This window comes from Ambystoma mexicanum, chromosome 9 (assembly GCF_040938575.1).
Source record: "Ambystoma mexicanum isolate Mex_15411 chromosome 9, UKY_AmexF1_1, whole genome shotgun sequence".
Classification (NCBI taxonomy): Eukaryota; Metazoa; Chordata; class Amphibia; order Caudata; family Ambystomatidae; genus Ambystoma; species Ambystoma mexicanum.
Genome location: NC_090931.1, coordinates 1,063,436,308 through 1,063,460,429, shown reverse-complemented (window position 1 = coordinate 1,063,460,429; position 24,122 = coordinate 1,063,436,308). Strand labels below are relative to the sequence as shown.

At 47.3% G+C, this 24,122-nt stretch overlaps 1 protein-coding gene across 2 annotated transcripts in view; it reads left to right on the top strand.

Annotated features, from left to right (window-relative positions):
- Positions 1 to 24,122, top strand: part of MARCHF7 (membrane associated ring-CH-type finger 7) — a 966,353-nt gene that overhangs the window by 850,701 nt on the left and 91,530 nt on the right. The window contains exon 10 of one of the 2 annotated variants that reach the window (XM_069616354.1): positions 6,970 to 7,018. The exons of the other annotated variant lie outside the window; for it this stretch is intronic. Within the exon in view, the coding sequence (XP_069472455.1) occupies positions 6,970 to 7,018 (49 nt within the window). The remainder of the gene's footprint in view (positions 1 to 6,969; positions 7,019 to 24,122) is intronic. 2 annotated transcript variants of the gene reach the window in all.

Below are 24,122 nucleotides of genomic sequence, written 5' to 3'. Positions count from 1 at the left end.
ACTGAGAGGATCTGCTCTTGCGTGCGGAATAGGGGGTGGGGGTCAGGTTCTCCATCTAGATGTCGAGACTCTCAACCTTCACGCTTGGTATCTGAAAGGTTGAGGTATAAGGATTGGGACCTCTTGGATGACGTGCTGCAGGTGTTGCTTTCGGCCAGGCGGCCTGCAACAAAATCCCTGTACCGTTGCCATTGGAGTAAGTTCTGCGACTGGTGCAGGGATCACAATGTTGATCCTTTTCAGTGCTCCATTCCTATGGTTTTGTCTTTCTTGCTTTCTTTGGCACACAGGGGCCTTCAAGTGGGTACCATTGAAGGTTACCTGGCGGCGCTGTCTATCTTTAAGTGCTCATCTGAAGAATGCGCTTACTTTAAGATTCCTTTGATTTCTCAGTTTCTTAAAGGACTGACTAATGTATTCCCGCCGTCCCCTTTCCAGATGCCAGTTTGGGATTTGAATTTGGTTTTGAGATTTCTCATGGGTGCTCCGTTTGAACCTTTGCACTCTTGTCCTTTGAGATTACTGTCCTTCAAGACTGTGTTCTTGGTTGCGGTTATCTCCGCCCGCAGAGTGAGTGAATTTCAGGCACTTTCAGCTAAGCCACCCTTTGCTGTGTTTCACAAGGATAGGGTTGTACTGCAAGTACGTCCTTCTTTTCTACCTAAGGTAGTCCCTGAATATCATTTGAGTCAGAAGGTGGTTCTTCCATCTTTCTACCCTCCTCATCCTGGTAAGGAAGAGGAGCGTCTCCATCGGTTAGATCCTAGGAGAGCTCTTAGCTTTTACATTTCTAGGATGTCTTGGGTCAGAGTAGACGATCAACTCTTTGTAGGATATGCTGGACACTGATTGGGCCAGGCTGTTACCAAACAGCCTTTGACCAGGTGGATTATGCTTACCATTACGGAGTGTTACCGGTTGGCGGGTAAAGACCCTCCTGAAGGGTTGAGAGCTCATTCCACTAGGGGCGTGGCTACTTCCACCGCCCTCCAGCGGGGTGTTCATATTAGGAATATTTGTGATGCTGCTACTTTTCCATACATTTGTAAAACATTATTCCCTGGATACAGTCCATGGTCAGGATATGGCCTTTGGGAAGGCGGTTCTTATTCCGCAATCTAATTGGGTATTCTAAATTATTTTCCCTCCTCCATTTACTGGTACTGCTTTGAGAGTGTGTCAAAGATGTGGAATGCGTTGGAGGACACAGTCTATTTGAAGAACAAGTTACTTGCCACCTGGTAACGTTCTTTCGACTGGATGTTCCTCCAACGCATTCCACATCGCCCTCCCAGGCTGCCCCTCAAGAGAATATCATATGCGATTGCAGCTTCCGTTTCCACAAGGCTAAATGCAGTCCAGCTGGCATCAGACTGGTGTCACACGTTCTGGGGGAAAAAACATAAACTGAGGATACGGTCACTGTGCGCCCTATTTTTAACATCCTGTGACATTGTCCTCGCCGGAGCCCCTTGAGGGACATGGACCCGACGCCATCGATGCAGGGCGCCCTCTGCCGAAAAAGTTTCCGAAGTGCACAGCTGTGAACATTACATGTCAAAGATGTGGAATGCGTTGGAGGAACATCCAGTCGAAAGAACGTTACCAGTTGGTAAGTAACTTGTTCTTCTCACTCTCTGATGTATTTTTGTTTGATTTGAACTCTGTGTTTCTATGACTTTGGAGTCACCTTTTTGTATTGTGACACACAGCACCTTCAGTACAGTGACACAGAGGTCCTTGATTTCTCTTAAGGTTTAAATACATTCTCTTGGATAAACTACTGGTTCCAAGAGTAGTAAAGTGAAATTGACTTCACTTACTGTTAGGGAGAATTCTCAGAAATGTGCCAATTCCCTCTACCGTAGAGACCCCCAGCGACTTTGCTGGATTTTGAGGACTTGATTTTTTAACCTGGAGAGTGAGAGACCTTTTTCCCACTCTCATGTATTTTAATGTGATTTTGTACACTATGCTTCTTTTGGTTATGGAGCCTGACAAACTCCATAGGCTTCATCTTTTACATTGTGCCACACAGCACCTTCAGTACAGTGACACAGAGGTCCTTTGGATTTCTTTTAAGGTCTAAATACCTATTCTCGGATAAACTACGGTTTCCCAGAGCAGTAAAGTGAAATTGACTTTACTTACATTTGTAACTTTCTAGGCCCAGCACACACTATCTGACAATAGGGTGCTGGAGGGGTTACCCTTTGTCTAGCTTCTCATGTAACAAATTTTATTACCCTTTCCTCACTGTATGGCTAGTGACAGTGGTTTACTTTTTATTACCCTCATGGGATTTTATCGCGGGCTTTTTGCAGCCACGGTAAAGCACCCATGGGTGCCATTTTTTTCAAAATTGAACTGGTATTCTTTTTTTGCTATTTCATGTTTGTAAGGTCCTTCTTGGGATTTACTCTGCGCGCCAAACCAGGTTTGGTCCCTTTGTTTATTTTGTCTTTGGCGGGGTTCACTACTATAGCCCGCCTCTGGCTCCAGCGTGTCTGGCAGGGCAGGAAGCTAGGGAGGTTCCCACAGCTCCCTGTGCTTAGTCTCCTTGGTTACAGGAATGCACCCAATAGTGATTGGCTGGCTAGCTGTCCTTGGAGGACAGCCACCCTGCTGTGTGAGTGACAGCTAGGCTGCAAATGAAGGGGAAAAACTTGTATAAAAGGGGACGTCTTTTGCAAGGAAGGGCAGAGTCGACCACTGGGTGAAGGAACCGAAGGAGAAACTGGAAGAGAAGCTTTCTGCACCCTCCTGGACCATTTGTTTGCCTGGTGAAGCCCTGCTACAGTGCTGAAGCTCCAAATTTCTAATCGACTAGAGAATACCGGAAAGGGTGACTTCTCCCTCCGAGTTGGTAGCAACCTCAAGACTAACTTACCTGGAACCCCTCTCCCTGCTGGTTGTACTCCCTCGCTGCTGCTGGAACCGAGTGCCATGGGTCAGAAATTCGTGTATCATTTTTAAGCGGACCAGAGCTCCACGAAGATCTCAAGGACCCTCCCAAAGCAGGACTGCCCAAGCCCAAGGCACCTCACCAGAGTGCTGCACCCCAGAAGCGAGGGGAGCCCATCAAGTGTCTGTGATCCGCGGTGGTGCTATTTGCAAGTAGCTGAAACGTCGAAGTACCGCTGAATTGAAAAGAGCTCTTTGCTGCCTCTAACCTTCCAACTGCAGTGCAGGAGTCTCCAGACGTTCTCCCTTTTGTCCCCACGACTGAGTTCCAGGAACACTGGATCTGCAGAACTGCAACAGGAACAGAAGCCAGCTGAAGTCTCTTCTTCTATCCAAAGGTACTGTGTTAACTTAATGCGTGCTTACCTTTTTGGTTGTGTAGCTTGTTCTGACTCACTGGAGACTTAAGTAGCTGCATTTCTGCAGAGTTGCTTGCAGCTTTACTTTTCACAAGTCTTACAGCTTGCTGCCCAACCGTGATTCGTTTCTACAAACTCCTTAAACATTTTGCAAGACATTTGTGCTAATCTTCAAGAAGTTCCTCAGCTCTCCTAGACATTGCTCAATTGACATTCTGTCCTGGCTCCCTGCAGACTCTTCTGACCCTTTGACTTTGTGTTTATCAGTCCCTCCAAAGATCATAAACAAGTTACTTGTATAGCTGGGAAAGGGTTAACCTATATTTAATTGGGGGATTGTGAAAGTGCTTACCTGTTCAGGAGAACTTGCTAAACTTCGTTTCCTTCCCTAACCTCTTTTTCCTTTTTGCCATAACACCAGTATTGCATGAAGTATCACAGTGATGTATCAATGTCCACAGTGCCCTAACTATTGAAGTTACCTGATGGCATAGGAAGTGTCTGTGTCATCCCAAAAGGTTATCTACTTGCTTAACTGAAACTGAAGGAGTGTATATTTGAAGTGTTTTATTGTTGCATATTGCCCTTTCTAAAGAAAACTTACTTAAAAAACTGACTGTTAAATTAATAAATCATTTTAATAAGAAACCTTGAGTGTAAGTGTTATTTGACCATGTGTCACTGTGAATACCTATGTTGCATCACTATAGCTCACATTGACCCCTCTTGAGATGAGCCTGACTGCTCATTCACTCTACCAACTTGTGTAGTACAGGCCTAAGCTAAAGGTTGGGTTCCCTGTTGCCAAGATAAGGCTGGTGTAGTCTCCCACAGGGTTCCTACATACAATCTTACCTAACAGTGGTCGACTACCCCTTCAGCTTCCAGGATCGAACCTTTATGCAGGAACCAAGCCAATCAAACAGCCATGCAACAGTCAACCTTGGGGAGTTGGCAATCCTTTCAGGACAGCCAGCCTTCCAGTTTGAACTGGATTCTCGCAGTTAGGCTGGAAGACAAAGGGCTGTGGAGTTTTGGACTTCTCCCACGCTTCCTGCTTTCATAGACACTCTGGAGCCTGAGCGGGGAATCCACAGGATTCCCGCCCAAGATAAAGTTAACACAAAGGTTTTTCCCACCCTGGATGTCAGGAGAAGGAACAAGAAATGCTAAAATGAAGAAGAACAAGAAGACAGGGCCATTTTGGTAAATTTAGCACCCTTGGGGTCCTTTACTGGTGCTGTGGAAAAAGCCTGTGGTAAAGGTGCACCAAATTTAATAAAACAAGATTCACTGCCACCAGCCATTAAAGTTAAGTTTGGCTTTGTAACATAAATGTTACTTTTAAAAGGAGTAAAGGGGATACTCAGTATCTCCCAAGCACGCCACATAAGGGTGAGAGGGGAGGGGGGCTTTGCTGGTCTCACTTAATAAAATGTAAAAGGGATCCAAATATCCTTTCTACACTTGGGAATTGTAGTTCTCACAAGGTTGGCCAGAGAACGTTAAAAGGGGAGTCCATAGGGCAACCCAGCAACTATAGGCACTTATTGCTAAAAAGTTGTCAGAGGATCACTTTAAAAGACACCATGGAGAGTCTAAAATATGACACCCATAAAAAGAGTAAAAGATTCGGAGAGTAGGGAAAAAGATTTGCACTCACAGAGATATAAGGAAAAATAATCCACCAGTAAAAGCAAAACGTTCTGTGGTTGACCCAGTTCAGGAAGATGTATCATTACTATGAAAATCTTACCTAACAGGGACCAAGAACCTTTGTCACATGTTGCAGCTGTTTGTGACGTTTGGCCCCACCAGGGCAGATAAGGTACTCCCCAACCCTTCCATATCCTGGTGGATTTCTGCATGCATCCCATTCTGCCATCAGCAAGCTGGCAGACTTCTTCCTGGCAGACACAGAACACACTCCACCAGAGCAGTGGAAGCCACTACTGCTTTCCTCTCTAAAACTCTGCTCCTAGACATCTGCAGGGCAGCCACATGGAGATCGATGCATGTGTTCACCAAGTTCTACTCTGTCGACAGGGATTATGTGATAGTCCAATGTTGGCCAGTCTGTTCTTCAGAACCTGTTTGCCTAAGGTTAGTGGTCTCTAGGGGTATTTTTGCTACTTTGAGCTTATCTCTGCACTTTTCTCAGGGTTGCATACTGTTTTATATTCTATTCACAGCATTTTGAATTTATGAAAGATCCAATGCTGGAGAAGGAGTAAGTTACTTACCTGTAACTCCTGTTCTTCAGCATTGGCATCTTTCATAGATTCACATGCAACCCTCCTATCTACCCCTCTGGCTCTTATTGGCTCGTACTGCCACTCTTGTGCGCTTGCCAAAATCTGAAGATGGCCAACGGGGTTGGAGCTAAGGGAGTCTTGCTTATAGGCTGGGGCAGTATGACCCAAAAAGGATGATACTAGAGCACAAAAGTGACATAGTTTAAGTTTGAACTGCTCTAATTTTCTGAGGATTCCCAGCCTAACTACTGGGAATATTCTCAGCATGTGAATCTATGAAAGATACCAATGCTGGAGAACAGGAGTTACAAGTAACTTATTCCTTACATTTCCTTTGGTAATTTGTTGAAGTTTAAAACTAATCACAACCACAAACCCATTGCATCCTTTCTAAAGAGTACTCCTACTGATGAGAAACATTGTGACTTTTGGGCAGAAAGCCCCATTCATCTCAGGGTTTGGACTTCTCAAGTTAGGATATTGCTCTTGTGATTTGGTTTGCATCATTTACTGCATCTAACCGACTTACCTGCTTTGCTTGATTCAGTTATCTGAGATCAATTAAGTGAATCTTTGCTGATTGTATATATTTGTGTTATAGCGTGTTGTGCGATAGTACTACCTGATAGATTTATGTTTTAGTATGTTCATTAGGCCTAGAATTCTTTTTATACTGCAATTGAATGATTGTGAGTCATACTGTGTGGACTCATTAAGTGACCCCTAACCCCACTCCCACTCCGTCTCCTCTGAGACGAAGCCTCGACTGCTCTCCACTCTACCTTGAGTGGGTTTTGGGTCACCTCTCATAGCTCCCTGTTCATCATAACTAAGGTGGCCTCCTAAAATGTCAACCAGGCCAGATTCTAGAAATCCATGTGAATTGTTGAAATGTGAAGCCAAACAATGGCAATTCAGATTTTGATATTTGTAACAAAGCGTGTTTCTCTGCCAGCTTGTGGAAAAAGGCTTCTGAATTGGAAATAAACATTCTTCCTCAAGCCACTGCCCAAGAGGCAAGCTTCCAGTTGTAAAGTAGAAGATGGTGTTCTTTGGAACCATTTTCTTTTGGTGGCTGATGTGCTATATTACTAGTAGGATTGTTGCTTTCTAATGCCATGTCTCGTGCATAAGAATTACAGGCAGGTAACCAGCTTGATATACAGGACCCTGGAGCTGAAATCGGATGAACTGGAGGAAACCGTGCTAGAATGTTAACACTTTGTAATCTGTGTGATCCCTGTTTTTTTAATTATTCTCTGCCATTGTAGTTTGGAGCACTCGGCCTTGGCACTCTTGGGCAAGTGGTCAGTTTCCAGTTTAACGGTGCACATGAAGCATATACTTTTGTAGGAAATCACTTTTGTCACTAGTTCCTTTTCTCTTTTCAGTTTACTAGCCTGGCAAGAACTCTTCAGGCACACTTGGCCGATCTTGAAAGTAGGTTTATTCTTATTTTTGCGTGAAATAGTTGCATTTGTTTACAGACACATTTTGTATGCTGCATGCTAAATGTTTTCTGACCAAAAAATATGACTTGTGTGGTCTTGAAATCTTTATTTTGTCATCCGTATAAAAGTATTGCTACCCACACATAGTTTCCTAATGATCAATTAGGATGTCTTCTATTTTAACATTTCATTATATTTCTAAATGAGTGCTTGAGGTCTGGAACATCTTTAAAACATTACTGTATTCATGCAGTATATATTGTGTATTATTACATCAGGTGGAGTAACAACCTTAAAGGTTTAAGCCTGCAATCGCAATGTACTTGGATTGACTCCCTAACTCTTGTCGCTGTCAACATTGCCAAACATCAGCCATGAATTACTTTTAAGCTATTTAAGGATTTCTGAATACAACTTTGACAGCAAAGACCACTTACTTGAATAAAGAGCAGCTTCTTTCCAATATAAAATATTAGTGTTGGAATTGTGTAATTCGCTTGACCAATAATTTTTAGCTGGATAGAACCTGTTTTGGGCAAATATGCCTGTCCTCCACATTCAATGCTTACTTTCATCCCAGACACCTCATTGTTTACATCACTCCAGAGACGGACAGGATCTAGATATTTTAAAACTGCCACGAGCAGGGCTTACGTGCATCTCCATAACCAACTCTGTCAAAAAGATTAATGATCCCAGTTGGTGCCTGATATGAAGTTCATATGAAACTGCACTTGCCCCCCGCCCCCAATCCTTTTTCTGTGCACCACAGATTGTGCTCCTGGAAAGGTGCAACTTGACAGCACTGAATCCACTGAACGCGACCTGAAACCTTTGTGCTTAATCCTTGCAATTAACGTAAGCAGCAGATGACTCTGATCCACACTAGCACAGTTTGGAACCTTAAAGTAGTTCCTTACATTGATGCATGCCTATCATGTCAGGCAATGCAGCCATTGGCTGCCCATTAGTTGAATTGCAAAGAATTTCACGCACTCCGGAATGATGGTGGCAGTTGAAGGGCCCCCCGGGCGCTCCCAGCAGGATTTATCACTTCTTCAGCCATGAGGCAAGTAGCTGATGCTTGTAGGGGAGCAGACAACCAGAGACCCAAAAAGACCCATCCTAGATTTAGAAGCGCAACATTCTCTTCCAGTCATCACACTTCCCAGGGCCCTAAAGCATTGCCATCTGCCTCCATCACTGGACCTGGAATCTGAAGCAGGACCAGATTCCAGCCTCCCAAAGATTGCTCTGATAGTAACCGGTTTTGGGTCCTCCAACGGCAGTGGACCCAACACCTTCATTTGACTGCGGTAAATGACCTAATTACCCCCCACCATACTCGTTTGTGATCGGTTTTTGGCTACAAATGGGGGGGGGGGGGCTCCTTGAATTACTGGTGTGCTAGAGCATAGGCTCATCTTGAGGAATCTTACTCCTCCTAGGCTGGTATCTCTTGACACTGAAGCTGGCATCCAAACTAGCACACATTCCTATCATTTTTATGCTTCATCCCTTTTAATAGGACCTGTTTGCTGGACTTCTGGACCTTTTCTTTCAAAAGTGAATCAGTGGAGCCTTTTTCCACTAATTCATTCTTCTGGGCTCTGTCTTTTGGAATGGTATTTGTATTCTACCTGTACAATGGAGTTTGTCTGCTCCATAGCTCTTAAAGCCATCTGTATTTTTACTACTGCAGCACACAGCTCCTTATGGGTAGTGTTGCTAGGGGACCCTTGGGGTCACCCTTTTGTTTCTTTTTCTGTATCCTCAAGTAACTATAGTTCTTAAGGACAGAGCATCTCTCCCAAAACTCTATAGTATGAGAGATTGGCACACACCGCCTTCCGTGGGGTGCCAAAGGGATACCCAGTATCCCCCTTCTCTCTACTCCTGTGGCTTTTTAGTCACATAGACAATCGCCTAGTTATGGCTGGCGGCAGTGGACGTGTTCTACAAACTACTGTGTAATTGTTATACTGCGGTATATCCAATACATCGGAGCAGTGCTCGACACATCCCTGGGGCAGTGTTCGCCTCCCCAGGTGAGGGCTCATCACATTCTGCAGATGGTGGACAAGTTTCAACGTGCCCAGAGTCTCCCGGCGTTCGAGTTCTTGAGGTTGCTCGGCCTCATGGCATCCTGCATTTTCCTGGTGCCAGAGGCCAGGCTGCGGATGAGATCTTTGCTGTGGGCTCTCAAGAGGCAGTGGTCGCAATTCTCCGGCAGGATGTCCGATCCTGTTCAGAGTCCAACCTCGGTCGCCCCGGATCTTCTATGGTGGGCCGTCAAAGGCAATCTGATGAAGGGTGCACCATTTTGGCTACCATGGCCGGAGGTGATGATCGTGACGGACGCATCCCTCACGGGTTGGGGACTCCTTGCCAACGAGTTGACAGCCAGCGGCTGTTGGTCTCTGTCGGAGTCCAGACTCCACATCAATCTGTTAGAGCTGTGGGCCGTCAGGCTAGCCATGAAGGCTTTTCTGCTGTCTGTGCGGGGAAGAATGTCCTGATTACGATGGACAATACAGTGGCCATGTATTACCTCAACAAAAAAGGGGGGGCAGGGTCACTCCCGTTGTGCATGGAGGCGATGCAGCTCTGGTTCTGGTCCATCCAGCAGGAAATTTCGATCTCGGCAGTTCATCTGGCCGGAGACGGAAATGCAGCGGCGGACGCTCTGAGCAGACCGAGCACGGTCTCTCACGAGTGGGAGCTGGCTGAGGAAGTTCTTGTGGAGATCTTCCCCCTTTGGGGAACCCCACAAGTGGATCTCTTCGCCACCAGTATCAACCGTAAGTGCGAGAGATTCTGCTCCTGGGAATTTCCTCTAAGAGGAGCCCTAGGGGATGCGTTCGTAGTAGAGTGGTCCTTCCCACTGCTGTACGTGTTTCCTCCAGTCCCCGTGTGAGGTGGGACCCGTCGTGGAAGGGGAAAGGGGAGACCCTGGGGTCATGGTATTTGACCGCGAGGGAAAAAATACCTGCCAACCCTTACCGTTGTGCGCCGCGGCAGGCGCCGGGAGTTGTAGCCCAGGATCAGAGCTGGAGATGGCGAGGACGCGGGCAGCCGCAGAGCAAAGACCCACGCACCGCGGCAAGCTCCTCTCACCACCGGGAAGGACACGAAGAGAGAGACGGCTTGCTAGATGAGGCGGGCCGCTCTGCAGGGGCGGGCCGCTCTGCAGGGGCGGGCCGCTCTGCAGGGGCGGGAGTGCGTTGGACCCCATGGGGGGAAGAGGGGAGCGCCGAGGTCATCCAGAGAGGGGGGGCCTCAAGGCACAGACAGGACTATGGATGGGTCTTCCCTGGCAAGCGTGAGAATCAGGGGACACAGAAACAGACGGCAGCCTTTAAAGGAGGAGGGATATGGCAGGATCAGCCAATGGGAAGCATGCTAGATGGGGAAGACTCCTATTGGAGGGGAAACAAGTCACCCACAACACATAAAAGCCTGGGAACTGATCAACTCTGTATTGTTGCTTTTTCTAGTCATACGGAGAGGACGAGGAGAGAAGGAACGACTGGTGGGCCTATCCGGACACCAAGGAGGCTTACGAGGGCTAAGTTACGACGCTGGAAGGCTGCCTGAGAAGTGAAGTAACTCTCAAGAACTAAATTGACTATAATTTCTTTTGGTTGAGTTATAAGAATAAAGCATAATTTCAGCAATTAACCACCTGGTCCGGGTCGTGATTCTTACACCCCGTCATTCCACAAGTGTTAAGAGGTTTGGTTCCCGAATGATCCTCATTGCTCCGGCATGGGCCAGGAGAGCATGGTACCCGGTCCTTCTAGACATGTCCATCTGCGCTCCACGCCGTCTTCCCAACCGAGACGATCTGCTCTCACAGGAGGGGGAGGGGGAGGACGGTTTCTCCATCCAGAGGTCAAGTCTCTCAGCCTTCATACTTGGTATCTGAAAGGTGGAGGTATAAGGATTGGGACCTCCCCAAAGACGTGATGGTGTTGCTTTCGGCCAGACAGCCCGCAACAAAATCCCTGTACCATTTCCGTTGAGAAAGTTCTGTGACTGGTGCAGGGTACAGAATGTGGATCCTTTCCAATGTTCCATTCCTTTGGTTTTGACTTTTTTGCTTTCTTTAGCCCACAAGGGCCTGCAAGTGGGTATCATTAAGGGTTACCTGGCAGTGCTGTCCATATTGAAGCGCTCGTCTGAGGAATGTTCTTATTTTAAGATTCCTTTGATTTCTCCGTTTCTAAAAGGGCTAACTAATGTGTTTCCATGGTTGCCTTTCCAGGTGCCGGGATGGGATTTGAATTTGGTGTTAAAGTTCCTAATGGTAGCTCCGTTTGAGCCTGTACATTCTTGTCCGTTGAGACTTTTGTCTTTTAACTGTTTTTGGTTGCGGTTACTTCCGCACGCAGTGAATGAGTTGTAGGCACTTTCCACCAAGCCACCCTTTAATTTTCCATTAGGACAGGGTTTTCCTGCAGGTGCGGCCTTCTTTTCTTCCGAAGGTTGTGTCAGTATTCCATTTGAGCCAGAAGGTAACTCTTCCGGGGTTTCTCCTCCTCCACATCCTAGTAAGGAAGAGGCGAGGCTCCATAGGTTGGATCCTAGGAGAGCTATGAGTTTCTATCTCTCACGGATGTCCCGGGTCAGAGTGGACGATCAGCTCTTTGTTGGTTATGCTGGAAGACGCTTGGGTCAGGCTGTTTCTAAGCAGACCTTGTCCAGATGGATAATTTTGACTATCTTTGAGTGTTGCCGTTTGGCGGGAAAGGACCCTCCAGTAGGCTTACGGTCTCACTCTACTAGGGGTGTGGCTGTCTCCACTGCTCTGCAGAGGGGTGTTCCTATTTGCAACATTTGTGAAGTAGCCACATGGGCCTCTGTCCATACTTGAAACACTATTCCTTGGATTCCATACATGGGCAGGATTTGGCCTTTGGTAAGGCAGTCCTCTATTCAGCTTTTTGATTGGGCATTCTAAAATTTGTAAATTCTTTTCCCACATCCATACGTTTGTACTGCTTTGGGAGTCTGTCATAGATGTGGAATACGTCGGAGGACACAATCCCCTCGAAGAACAATTTACTTACCTTATCTGGTAACGTTCTTTCGATGGGATGTTCCTCCAATGTATTCCCCATCGCACCCTCCCAGCCTGCCCCTCTACAGAATTTCTTATGCGATTGCAGCTTACGTTTCTGCAAGGCTTTCTGCAGTCATATTGGCAGGAGATTGGTGCCACACGTTCTGGGGGGAAAAAAACTACAAATGAGGCTACGGGCGCCGTGCCTCCTATATATAACATCTGGTGATGTCGACCCTCAACGGAGGCCCTCAAGGGACAACGTATCGACTTCATCGACGCAGGACGCCATCTGCCGAAAATGTTCCAAAGCAGCACAGCTGTGGTCATTACCTGTCATAGATGTGGAATACGTCGGAGGAACATCCCATTGAAAGAACGTTACCAGATAAGGTAAGTAACTTGTTCATCTCTCACCGGGTACGAGTCCGGCAGTAGCCTTGCCGGTAAAATCGGCAGGCTGCCGCCGGACTCGTGCATTTTTCCGGGGCCTGGCTCCACGGAAACACCAGGGGATTACAATGCCAGTGTTCCTGGAAGTCAGGCGCCGGAAAAATGTAAATCCCCATTCCCATTTGAGTCCCATAGGATTCAATGGGGATGAGGAAGCACCGGCACCGTTAAGAACAGTGCTGGTGCTTCCCGGAAAGTCTGTGAGCCGGTGCCGTTTCGCCCATCAGGTCTGACCTGGCGGGAGGGACGGCACCCGCAGACTCGTATTGTGCCGGTCCGGTAGCAAAGGTGCCGGTAGGATTACCGGCATCGTTGTTACCGGACCGGCACACTTGTTACGGGACCGGCACACTTGTAATGATGAAACTCAAACATACATTTGCGATCTAAGGATTTTGAGTAGACAAATGTCATGCTCAGCATCCCCTACTTTAGCATTGCTAACATTACCCTATAAGTGGAGAGCAACATTGCAATATCATTCACTTGGCCTGAAAGGGATAATGGATATGGACTGTGCCTGGCATTACTACTCTGTAATATTAGGGCAATGGATATTCAGATAGTAGAATGCTTTTCACACAATCTGCATCCTTTCAAAGTGTTCAGAGTTCCATTGGGCATAGACCTTAAAGTATTTGGTAACTCGCTGCTATACAAAAACGGCTTCACTGAGCACTTGTATAATACTATAGCGTTGTTGGCGTGGGGTATTTTACAAGAAATGCACTGCAAAATAATTATTTACATGCAGATTTATGACATTGTCTTAAAATGCACATAATATCATGAGACATTTAAATATATTTTGCTTGCAAAGTATTTTTGGTATGCAAATATCCCAATGGGTTTTTACTACTACAATCCCTCACTTTTTACCGTGCTCTGCCAACTAGTATAAGAGGACAGCACAGGAGCCGGGCCATACAGGCAAAAGGGCAAAGGAGAACACTCCTTCGTGATGAACAGTTAAGCACAGTTCAAAAACCAAGTCAAACGTTTCAGCAGTACTGGTGTAAATGTGTTTGTATTCTGAAGAGTAGGAAACACCACCTTCTGTTTGCATCTATGCTCCGCTACTGAGGGCTTCTCTATATAATAATGGGTTCTTCGTTTATTGAATCAAGCATCCCGCTGAAACGTATTTAAGTGATAGCAATGAATTACAGAATAGGGGTCCCTGGTTACAGAAGAAGGCACTCGGTCTGTTGTACCGCTGAGCATTGCTGCGATTAACTTAAAAGGCATAAATACATATGATTTTCTTCAACAGGGCTCCATATGAAACCTCAGTAAGACACTTCTTGAATTCTCTCTAGGCTGTGACGAGGAAGGGAGGGCAAAACTATACGCTGTATTACGAGCCCTGTCATTTAACTTCCTATGGCAGTTGCAAGCAGGGTTCTGATAAGATTTTGCTCCCAATTTGGATTCAAATGATTTTTCAGTGAGTAAAAAAGTAATAGTGATATTTTATGCTTATTAAAATGTATTCTTTCCTGTTGAGATCATGCAGCAGTCTTATTAGAGTTCTTTTCTATGCCACTGCTCAGCTGGCAACTAACTTGACAACATATCAGTGCAGCTTCACACTAGGGATAGTATTACTGGCATGCCCTGTCGACGTCCCTTTTCGAGTTTAAAAAAAAAATGTAATACTCTGCAGCTTGCATTAGATGTCGGCCTATGCATAGCATTTGAATCCAAGCAGATACAAGCATCAGAAATAAGATTATGGTAAGTAATGTATCCCATATTTCGAGTGCATTGTGTCCTCCAACGTATTCTGCATCTTAGATGTATTCCATCCAGCTTTGCTGCTCTTCGGAAATGTTTTCGGCAGAGGGCACCGTAGGTCGATATCGTCGAGTCGATGGTCCCTTGAAGGCCTCCGTCGGGGGTGACGTCATCGGGTGTTTAAGTAGCACGCGCGGCACCCGTTGGCCTCAGTTCCGTTTTTCCGTAGTTAAGTTGCTTCGGACATTCAGCGCGCCTCGAGTTCTGTGAAGAAATATATATATATATATATATAGATTTCTGAGGCTTGTGGAATCTGCTTAGATCACATGCTGTGCATAGGCCGACATCTAGTGGAAGCTGCAGAGTATTAGTTTGTTTTTCGAAACTCGAAAATGGGCGTCGACACAGGGCGTGCCAGTAATACTATCCCTAGTGTGACGTCCACTGTACCCAAGATCCCTCACGCGTCTAGGATCCTCAGATTGTTTTTTTCCGCCATACTGGTCGGAAGCATTTTGCGGAGTCCCCTGGCCTTAGCCATACTTTTGCTAAAATATTTATTCATTTACATCCCTTCCCCATCCCAACGTCGAACTTCGACACTCAACGCCGGCTGGAGAAGAAATCGACCGTCGGCTGCTGCACGACGGATTTGGGCCTCAGAAGGCCTCTGGCCTCGGCCCGGGCTTTGGAAGGCCTCTGGCCTCGGCCCTGCAAGTAGGGAGAGTGGGGGGTTGGACATACTCTACACTCTTGGGTGCACCCTATACATTTCCTACACTTACCAGCCCGCTGCCTCAAGGTGCTTATGGAGGGTACCCCTTTTCAATTCTGCCCCAAGTGCAATTGCAAATACCCTTGGGTCGACAGGCACGCCACGTGCAATCTCTGCTTGCCGAGGGACCTGTCAGGGTCCGGCTTGACTGAATTCCACAGGAGCTGATGCTGGCCCCACAGACCCTCACCAGGAGTTCACCTCTCAACCCTTAAATATAAGCTGAGCTGAAAACCCCAAGAAAGGGAAAGGGGAATTTGGAGAAAATAACAACGGAGACACTGCTGCCCTTCAACCGTCTGGTAGGCTCTGGTATCTGTAGTAAACAAATACACCTGGTTACTTATATAATAAGAAAACTTCTTTTCTAAACTTATGCTAAATAAACTCTAAACTCTTTACCTCTTAAACCTCAGTAAAAGACTTAGAGGTTAGTAATCTTTGTGGAATATCTTGTAAATGAATCTTGTGGGTGTGCAAATAGTTCAAGCCAATCTAGTCTCTTTAGAATCCTAAAGTGATGGCCTTTGCAACATCTTTTCAGAATTAGATATTCTTCTTACTTCAAAGTTCTTTTGACCTTATGTAGTTTTCAATGCTTACATAAATTGCAGTCTTTCTCTGAAAACATTGAGTTCTATTTGCATAGATTACTTTAAATTATATTCTTTAACTTCCTGGAATACTGCTTTCTTTCTGCGTGTGAATTGTTTTCCTTATTTACACATTTACACAAAGAACGTATAGTTCCTTCCTTAACAAACGTGTGCGATAAACACGTGAACTCAGAAGACGTGAAGAATTGTCTTCGCGTGTAAAATACACAAGCGATAATTTTACAAAACACGCGCGCGTTAAAAAATACGTAAACGCAATAAAAATAACACGCGCTGATAAAAATGGACTCGCGCTCTATCGCAACCCAACACGCGGTTTCTCTTGAGACGTATTTCGCGTAAAAAATGTACACGCGCTAAAGTTAACTTGCGCAATTCTTTTGGGCACGCGCTCTATCGCAAAACCACACGCGCTTACTCAGGAAACGTCTTTTAGGTGAAAAATGTACACGCGCTAAAATTCACACGCGCAATTCTTTTTGGCACGCGCTCTATCGCAAACCACACGCGCTTTCTCAGGAAACGTCTTTCACGTGAAAAATGTACACACGCTAAAATTCACACGCGCAATTCCTTTTGGCACGCGCTCTATCGCAAACCACACGCGCTTTCTCAGGAAACGTCTTTCACGTAAAAAAAAAAATGTACACGCGCTTTAAAAAGAACACGCAAACGACAACTTGCGAGCTCGCGCACACATTAAACAGTCTTGAAGAACATTACACGCAGTTAATCAACTTTTAAATCCTACGCACAATCTTCAAGCTTGTTTTCCTTATAATAACTTTAACTGTAAATGTCTCTTTTCTCAAATGAACTTGAAACTTGTTTACTCTTTAAGTTTTCTTATAAAAGAAAATGAAAGTTCACTGTGACAATCTCAAAATCTTTAAAAGAACGATCCCACCTGATGACTTCTTGTTCAAATTGGATCAGCCAACGATATTCTTACTTCTTTGGTAGATTTTCTGAGCTCTGGAAAGGCCTTACCTAAGGAGCTTAACTAATATACAACCAGCCACTGAATTTCTCTGGATGAAAGGCAGTTTAGAATCTTGCTCATCTCCCAAGAATCAAACCCATTGTCCTCTCCACCAATCAGGCAACCAAACATATCATTGTTTCTTTAACCAATCAGATTAAGTTTCTTTCGCTCCATCTTGACTTGGGCAAGCACAATGTTAATTCTATGAACAAACTCTTCCTGTTACTAACCCAGCCAGTTCTGAAAGCACAACTAACCCAGCCAGCTCTAAAGGCACAATGTTAATCTTGTTACTCTTCCTGTTATTAAACTAGCCAGTCCTGACAGGACCACACCGAAGCGAACTGCAGAGCGTGTAGTAGGTTTAAACCTAAGACACTTAAGGACCGTTCGATGAAGTGTTGGGCCCACCACGCCAGGCAGGCGGCCATGGTAGCGGAGGGCGCCTTCAGCGACGAGAGCGACGCCGTACTTTCGGACGGTGAGGGCATTACGGCATCGAAAGACAGCCGAGCGCAGGTCCCCGACCTCGGAAGGTCGTCCGGCAGGGCGGCTATGGGGAAGACCCCCGGCGACACAAGCGCTTCACACACCACACACACTAAACACACGAAGTCCAACCGAGACTCAACGTCGAGTTCTCGGAAAGAGGCACAAACAGAACGGTCCGATTCGGTGTCCTCTGGGCGTTCTCGATCGAGATCGCTGCATGACTCCAGGCAATCATCCACTCTTGCCAAAAGTGCCTTGCTCCCTAGGCTAACAGAAGTTCGATCGTCGGAGGACGAAGACAACTTCCACCCCCAGGCCGCGCTCCAGCAGTCGGAGCCCGCAGAGGCCCCACGCTCAAAGGACAGGGACTCTATCCCCGATCCTCGACGCCAGGCGTCGAAAACCTCCGGAGCCACAAAGGGACAGGGAAAACACTTTTCCACTCACGGGGAGGGGGGAAAACAGCAGAAGAAGCAGCCCCTGCACTCTTCCACACCTGTGAAACACTCCACTCCCCCTAAACAGACAGACAAGACCAGGTCTGCTAATATTTCTAAAACCAGCAAATCTACTCAAGATAAATCTCCTAGACTTTCTGAGAGAGTCATTCCCAGTTCCAAAAAATGGTCGAGTGATGACATAGATAGGGTCATGTCAAGGATGTATTCTTTGGCTGACTTTTACTCAAGACCATACTCACTGTATCAAGGTGAGGCTTCCTTTTGTGAGGACCAAGATTTTGGCATGGTAGAAGAGCAAACCGGGACGGGCTACTATGGGGATGATGAGGACCAAGAAGAGGAAGAGGAAGACCCTGAAACCTACAGAGTAGATTCCCCGGTAGAGAAGGAAGCCCCGGTTACCGACTCCCCTGTGGATAACCAACCCCTCCTGAATGAGGTTCTCGCACGTGCAGCAGAACATTTCCATATTGACACCCACGGTGTCCAGGAGGAGAGGGTCTTCGCCGAGGAGTTAGTGGGAGAAAGGAGGCCGGTTGCCCAGACCATCCCTATATATTCAGCGAAGAATAGACCCGTCCCTGGTGAACCCGAACCTCACCAGAGCAGTCAATCCCAGAGTTGAAAATCTTTTCAGGGCAGCCCAGTCTGACCCTCTCTATATAAGAGGACATCTGAAACCGGACTCCCTAGTTGTCACTAACACTCGTAAGAGGGCTGGAACACCCTTGTCATCGTCCGAAGCTCCTCCAGACAAGGAGAGCAAAAAGCTATATGGTTTCGGCAGGAAAGTAGCCTCAACGTCCGCCTATCGGGCAAGGATTGCAAATTCCACCACCCTGTTGGCCAGCTACAACAGCCATCAGTGGTAAGAAGTCACGGAACTCATAGCCTCTGCACCAGAACCCTTAAAGGGTCAGTTAGCACGGATTTCCGCAGAGGGTAGAGCCGTGTCTGGTTGCATTTTAAAAGCAACTTTTGACGCAGCGGACAACGCAGGCAGATTGATAGCAGAAGGTACTGTTATCAAGAGACATGCGTGGTTATGGCAGTCTGGTTTTAAAGCAGAAACCCAGGCATCATTGTTGGACAAACCGGTGGAAGCCGATCTATTGTTTGGTAAGGCGGTCGAGGACGCGCTGAAGAATGCCAAGGACGAATATGAGACACTCAAGTCCCTTGGTCAGTTAACCAATAAACCCCCTAACCAGAGAGGGAATATTAATTTTCGTCGCCCACGCGGCCAAAATTCCCAGAGAGGATCTAACTATTCCCAGGGACAGGGTACACAGTGGAACACCAACAACCAACAGTCTACCCAGGGTTACAGCAGGGGTAATAGGAGAGGACGTGGTAAAGGCAGAGGCAGCCCCAGTAAAGGAGGCGGCACGCCTCCACCAAAGCAGTGACGCTCAGTTCAGGGTCCCTTCTCACGCAACCCCAGTAGGGGGACGCATTTCCAACTTCACCCAGGTTTGGGAAGGGATCACATCAGACAGATGGGTGCTGTCAACAGTATCCGCAGGGTACTGTATAGAACTGCTGCAGCGTCCCCGGAACCATCATCCACGACAAAGAGTACACTCTTTAGAACATCAGAAGATTCTCCTAGAGGAGATCGCCAATCTGCTAGCAAAGGACGCGATAGAACTCGTCCCGGGACACCAGGTAAACAAGGGTATTTATTCAACTTACTTCCTTGTGCCAAAAAAAGGTTTGACAATGCGCCCAGTATTGGACTTACGGCCTGCCATCAAGTATGTCAAGCCCCAAAAGTTTCGCATGACTACGCTACAAGAGGTAATCCCCCTCCTAAAAAAGGGGGATTACATGGCAACCTTGGATATGAAAGATACCTATTTTTATATTTCCATGTTCCCACCGCACAGAAAGTACTTGCGCTTCAAGGTGGACAGTCGGCACTACCAGTTCAAGGTACTGCCCTTCGTGATAGCTTCGGCACCAAGGGTATTCACCAAGGTACTGGCGGTGGCGGCAGCACACCTACGCAGGGAGGCAATCCCGGTGTACCCTTATCTGGACGACTGGCTCATAACGGGGGAAACCCCAGTAATTTGCAGGACAAACATCCAAAGGACTATCGACCTCCTCCACGAATTAGGCTTCTCAATCAACAAGAAAAAGTCAAGCCTGGTGCCAAGCACCTCCAAACAGTTCCTAGGAGCAATCCTAGATACTCAAGAGGGGTTGACCTTTCCTTCAGAGGAAAGAATTCGGAATATACTACTGCAAATTCCGCAATATCAAACCGGTCGCCAGATAACAGTACTCAAAGCAATGCGTTTGCTGGGCATGATGGCGTCATGTATTTACCTGGTCCCCCACGCGCGCCTGCGCATGCGTCCCATGCAAGAATGGTTGGCGAAACCGTGGTCTCAGGCAAGTGGTCAGTGGGACGATCTAGTGGTCGTTTCGCCAACACTAGTACAAAGCCTTCACTGATGGACAAGAGAGAATCTTGCACATGGGAAACCCTTTTATGATACCGAAGTACAGGCAGTAGTCACTACCGATGCATGTCTGACGGGGTGGGGAGCCCACCATCTCCACCACACAGCTCAGGGTCTATGGTCTCCCTCAGTCGCCAAGAATCACATCAACCTGCTAGAGCTTCTGGCAGTGTTCAGAGCGCTTCAAGCATTCGAGCTCCACCTACTAAACCTGTCAGTGCAAATCCGGACGGACAGCACAACAGCCATGTTCTACCTGAACAAGCAAGGAGGGACTCGTTCGCCAAATCTGTCCAAGCTTGCCCAGAAAATCTGGATATGGGCACTCAGACGGAACATCTTCCTGTCATCACAACATGTTCCAGGGGAGCTCAATTCCCTAGCGGATGCTCTGAGCAGAGACTCCCTCCCAGAGGAACACGAATGGGTTCTACACAGAGAGGTCGTAGAAGATATCTTCTCTCAGTGGGGTTTCCCCACTATAGACTTATTCGCTACAAGCGAAAGCAGACAATGCCCAGGATTTGCATCCAGGTTCCCCCAGCCAGATTCCCAGGGGAACGCCCTGTGGATGAACTGGTCAGGGATGTTTGCGTATGCTTTTCCACCAACTCCTCATCAGGAAGGTGGTCAACAAGATGAACAGAGAATCGATGACGCTCGTCCTAGTTGCTCCCATGTGGGCAAGACAACCGTGGTTCCCACACCTACGTAGGATGGCGGTGTGCGAGCCCATCAAACTTCCAGCCTGGTACAACCTACTGTCCCAGCACCAAGGTCAAACAGTGCATCAGCAACCCAACTCAATGAACCTAGCAGCATGGCTCCTGAGGTCATAGAGTTTGGACATCTCAATTTACCTCGGAGGTGTATGGACATCCTAAAGGAATCTAGGAAACCAAACGCAAGGCACTGTTACTTCGACAAGTGGAAGAGATTCGTTATCTGGTGCCAGAGTAGACAAATCAACCCCGTTGATTGCACTCCTTCCACTATTGTTACATACATGCTCCACCTGCTAGATGCAGGATTGGTTTTTAACTCACTGAAAGTACACCTGGCAGCCCTGTCGTCATACACCACTTCCCATAGCAAGGTCTCGTGGTGGAAAGTACCAGTAGTTAAAGCCTTCATGGAAGGAGTAAGTAAAGAGACGTCACCCTCCTATTTCAAATCCACCACCAGGGTGGGACCTTAATGTGGTGCTATCTAAGCTCATGCCCCCCCCCCCCTTCGAGCCCATGCATAAAAGTAGTCTCAAACACCTGACTTATAAAACGGCCTTCTTAGTAGCTATTACTTCTATAAGAAGGATCAGTGAAATTCAGGCTCTGTCAGTGCAGGATCCCTTCTTTACTGTCCATAAAGACAAACTGGTTTTACGCACACACCCTAGGTTCTCACCTAAGTTTATATCTAAATTCCACTTAAACCAGTCCATCGAGCTTCCGGCTTTCTTCCAGGACCCTCAAAGCTCGGCTGAGGTGAAACTACACACCTTAGATGTGCGTAGGGCGGTCCTCTACTATGTAAATAAAACCAGACCGCTAAGGAAAACAGATCAACTGTTTGTCTCCGTAGCTACAGGCAGAGAGGGGGATCGCGTCTCTAAAGGTGCCATCTCGAAGTGGATTATTAACTGTATCCAGCTGTGTTACTCACTCTCTGAAAGAACTCTGCCTTTCACGCCAAGAGCCCACTCTACTAGAGGCATTGGGGCCACTCTGGCTTTCATTGCGAATGTACCCCTTGACACTATTTGCAAAGCAGCTACTTGGAGCTCTATTCACACTTTTACTCAGCATTACTGCATTGACACCCATTCCAAGGCAGATGCACAAGTGGGACAAACGGTTCTAAGACATTTATTTGCTCATGACCCTTCCCACATCCCCCCTCCTTCTTCAGGTACTGCTCGCTAATCTATGCACAGCATGTGATCTAAGCAGATTCCACAAGCCTCAGAAGGGATACATTACTCAACGTAATCGTATTTCTGATGCTTGTATCTGCTTAGATTCACAGGCGACCCACCCTTCCTCCCCTCTGAGAGAAGGCGCATGGTTGCTTGTAGTCTTACCTTTCTATCTATCTGCTTGGATTATCTGTACTCACGCTACTCTTCATGCTACCTCATGTCAGAAAAAATACAATCTTAGGATCCTAGACGCGTGAGGGATCTTCGGTACAGTGGAAGTCACACTAGGGATAGTTTTACTGGCACGCCCTGTGTCGACGCCCATTTTCGAGTTTCGAAAAACAAACTGTAAGCTTGCAACTCCGCAGCTTCCACTAGATGTCGGCCTATGCACAGCATGTGAATCTAAGCAGATACAAGCATCAGAAATACGATTACGGTGAGATATATATATATATATATTTCTGAGGCTTGTGGAATCTGCTTAGATCACATGCTGTGCATAGGCCGACATCTAGTGGAAGCTGCGGAGTATTACAGTTTGTTTTTCGAAAGTCGAAAATGGGCGTCGACACAGGCGTGCCAGTAATACTATCCCTAGTGTGACGTCCACTGTACCCAAGATCCCTCACGCGTGTAGGATCCTCAGATTGTTTTTTTCCGCCATACTGGTCGGAAGCATCTTGCGGAGTTCCCTGGCCTTAGCCATACTTTTGCTGTTATTATAATTTTAATTCTTATTCATTCCCTTCCCCACCCCAACGTCGACCCTCAACCTCGACGACGGCTGGAGAAGTCATCGACCGTCGACTGCTGCACGACGGATCTGGGCCTCGGTAGGCCGCTGGCCTCGGCCCGGGCCTAGTAGGCCGCTGGCCTCGGCCCTTACAAGTAGGGAGAGTGGGGGGTGGTACATACTCTTCACTCTTGATATATAGTTACATTTATATATATTCCTACACTTAGCAGCCCGCTGCCTTAAGGTGCGTATGGAGGGTACCCCTTTTCAATTCTGCCCCAAGTGCAATCGCAAATACCCTTGGGTCGACAGGCACGCCACGTGCAATCTCTGCTTGCCGAGGGATCACCCCGAAGCGAACTGCAGAGCGTGTAGTAGGTTTAAACCTAAGACACTTAAGGACCGTTCGACAAAGCGTTGGGCCCACCACGCCAGGCAGGAGGCCATGGCAGCGGAGGGCGCCTTCAGCGATGGCAGCGACGCCGTACTTTCGGACGGCGAGGGCATTACGGCGTCGAAAGACAGCCGACGAGCGCAGGTCCCCGACCTCGGAAGGTCGTCCGGCAAGGCGGCTATGGGGAAGACCCCCGGCGACGCAAGCGCTACACACCTAACACACACTAAACACACTAAGACCAACCGGACCTCGACGACGTCGACTTCCCGGAAAGAGGCACAAAAAGAACGGTCCGACTCGGTGTCCTCTGGGCGCTCTCGATCGAGATCGCCTCACGACGCAAGGCAATCATCCACTCTTGCCAAGAGTGCCTCGCTACACACACTAACGGAAGTTCGATCGTCGGGAGACGAAGACGACTTCCACCCCCAGGCCGCGCTCCAAGATACCGAGACCGCGGTTAACACCAGTGAGGCCCCACGCCCGAAGCACACAGATACCTTTCCAGACCCTCGACGCCAGGCGTCGAAAGTCTCTGGGGCCCCCAAGGGACAGGGAAAACATTTTTCCACGCACGGAGAAGGGGGGAAACAGCGGAAAGCACAGCCTTACACCCCTGTAAAGCCTAAGCAGACAAGCAAACACAAGTCTACCCTTGAAAATAAATCACCTGCTAAAGTAATACCCTGTTCCAGGGAATGGTCCAGTGAAGACATAGACAGGGTTATGTCTAGGATGTCTTCCTTGGCTGATTTTTATGATAAGAACCCAAAACACTTTCTTTCATATAACCCTCAAGGGGCCACACCCTCAGGCTCCTCCGATCCTATCCCGCTAAGTAAAAAGCCCCGGGTCGAAAGACCTGAACCTTTCGAGGTTCAGCCTTACTCCACTCCATATTCTACTCCACTCCCCAGTTATCAGGGACAAGTTTTCCCTGAAGAGGACCAGGAGTTTGCAATTATGGAAGAACAAACCGG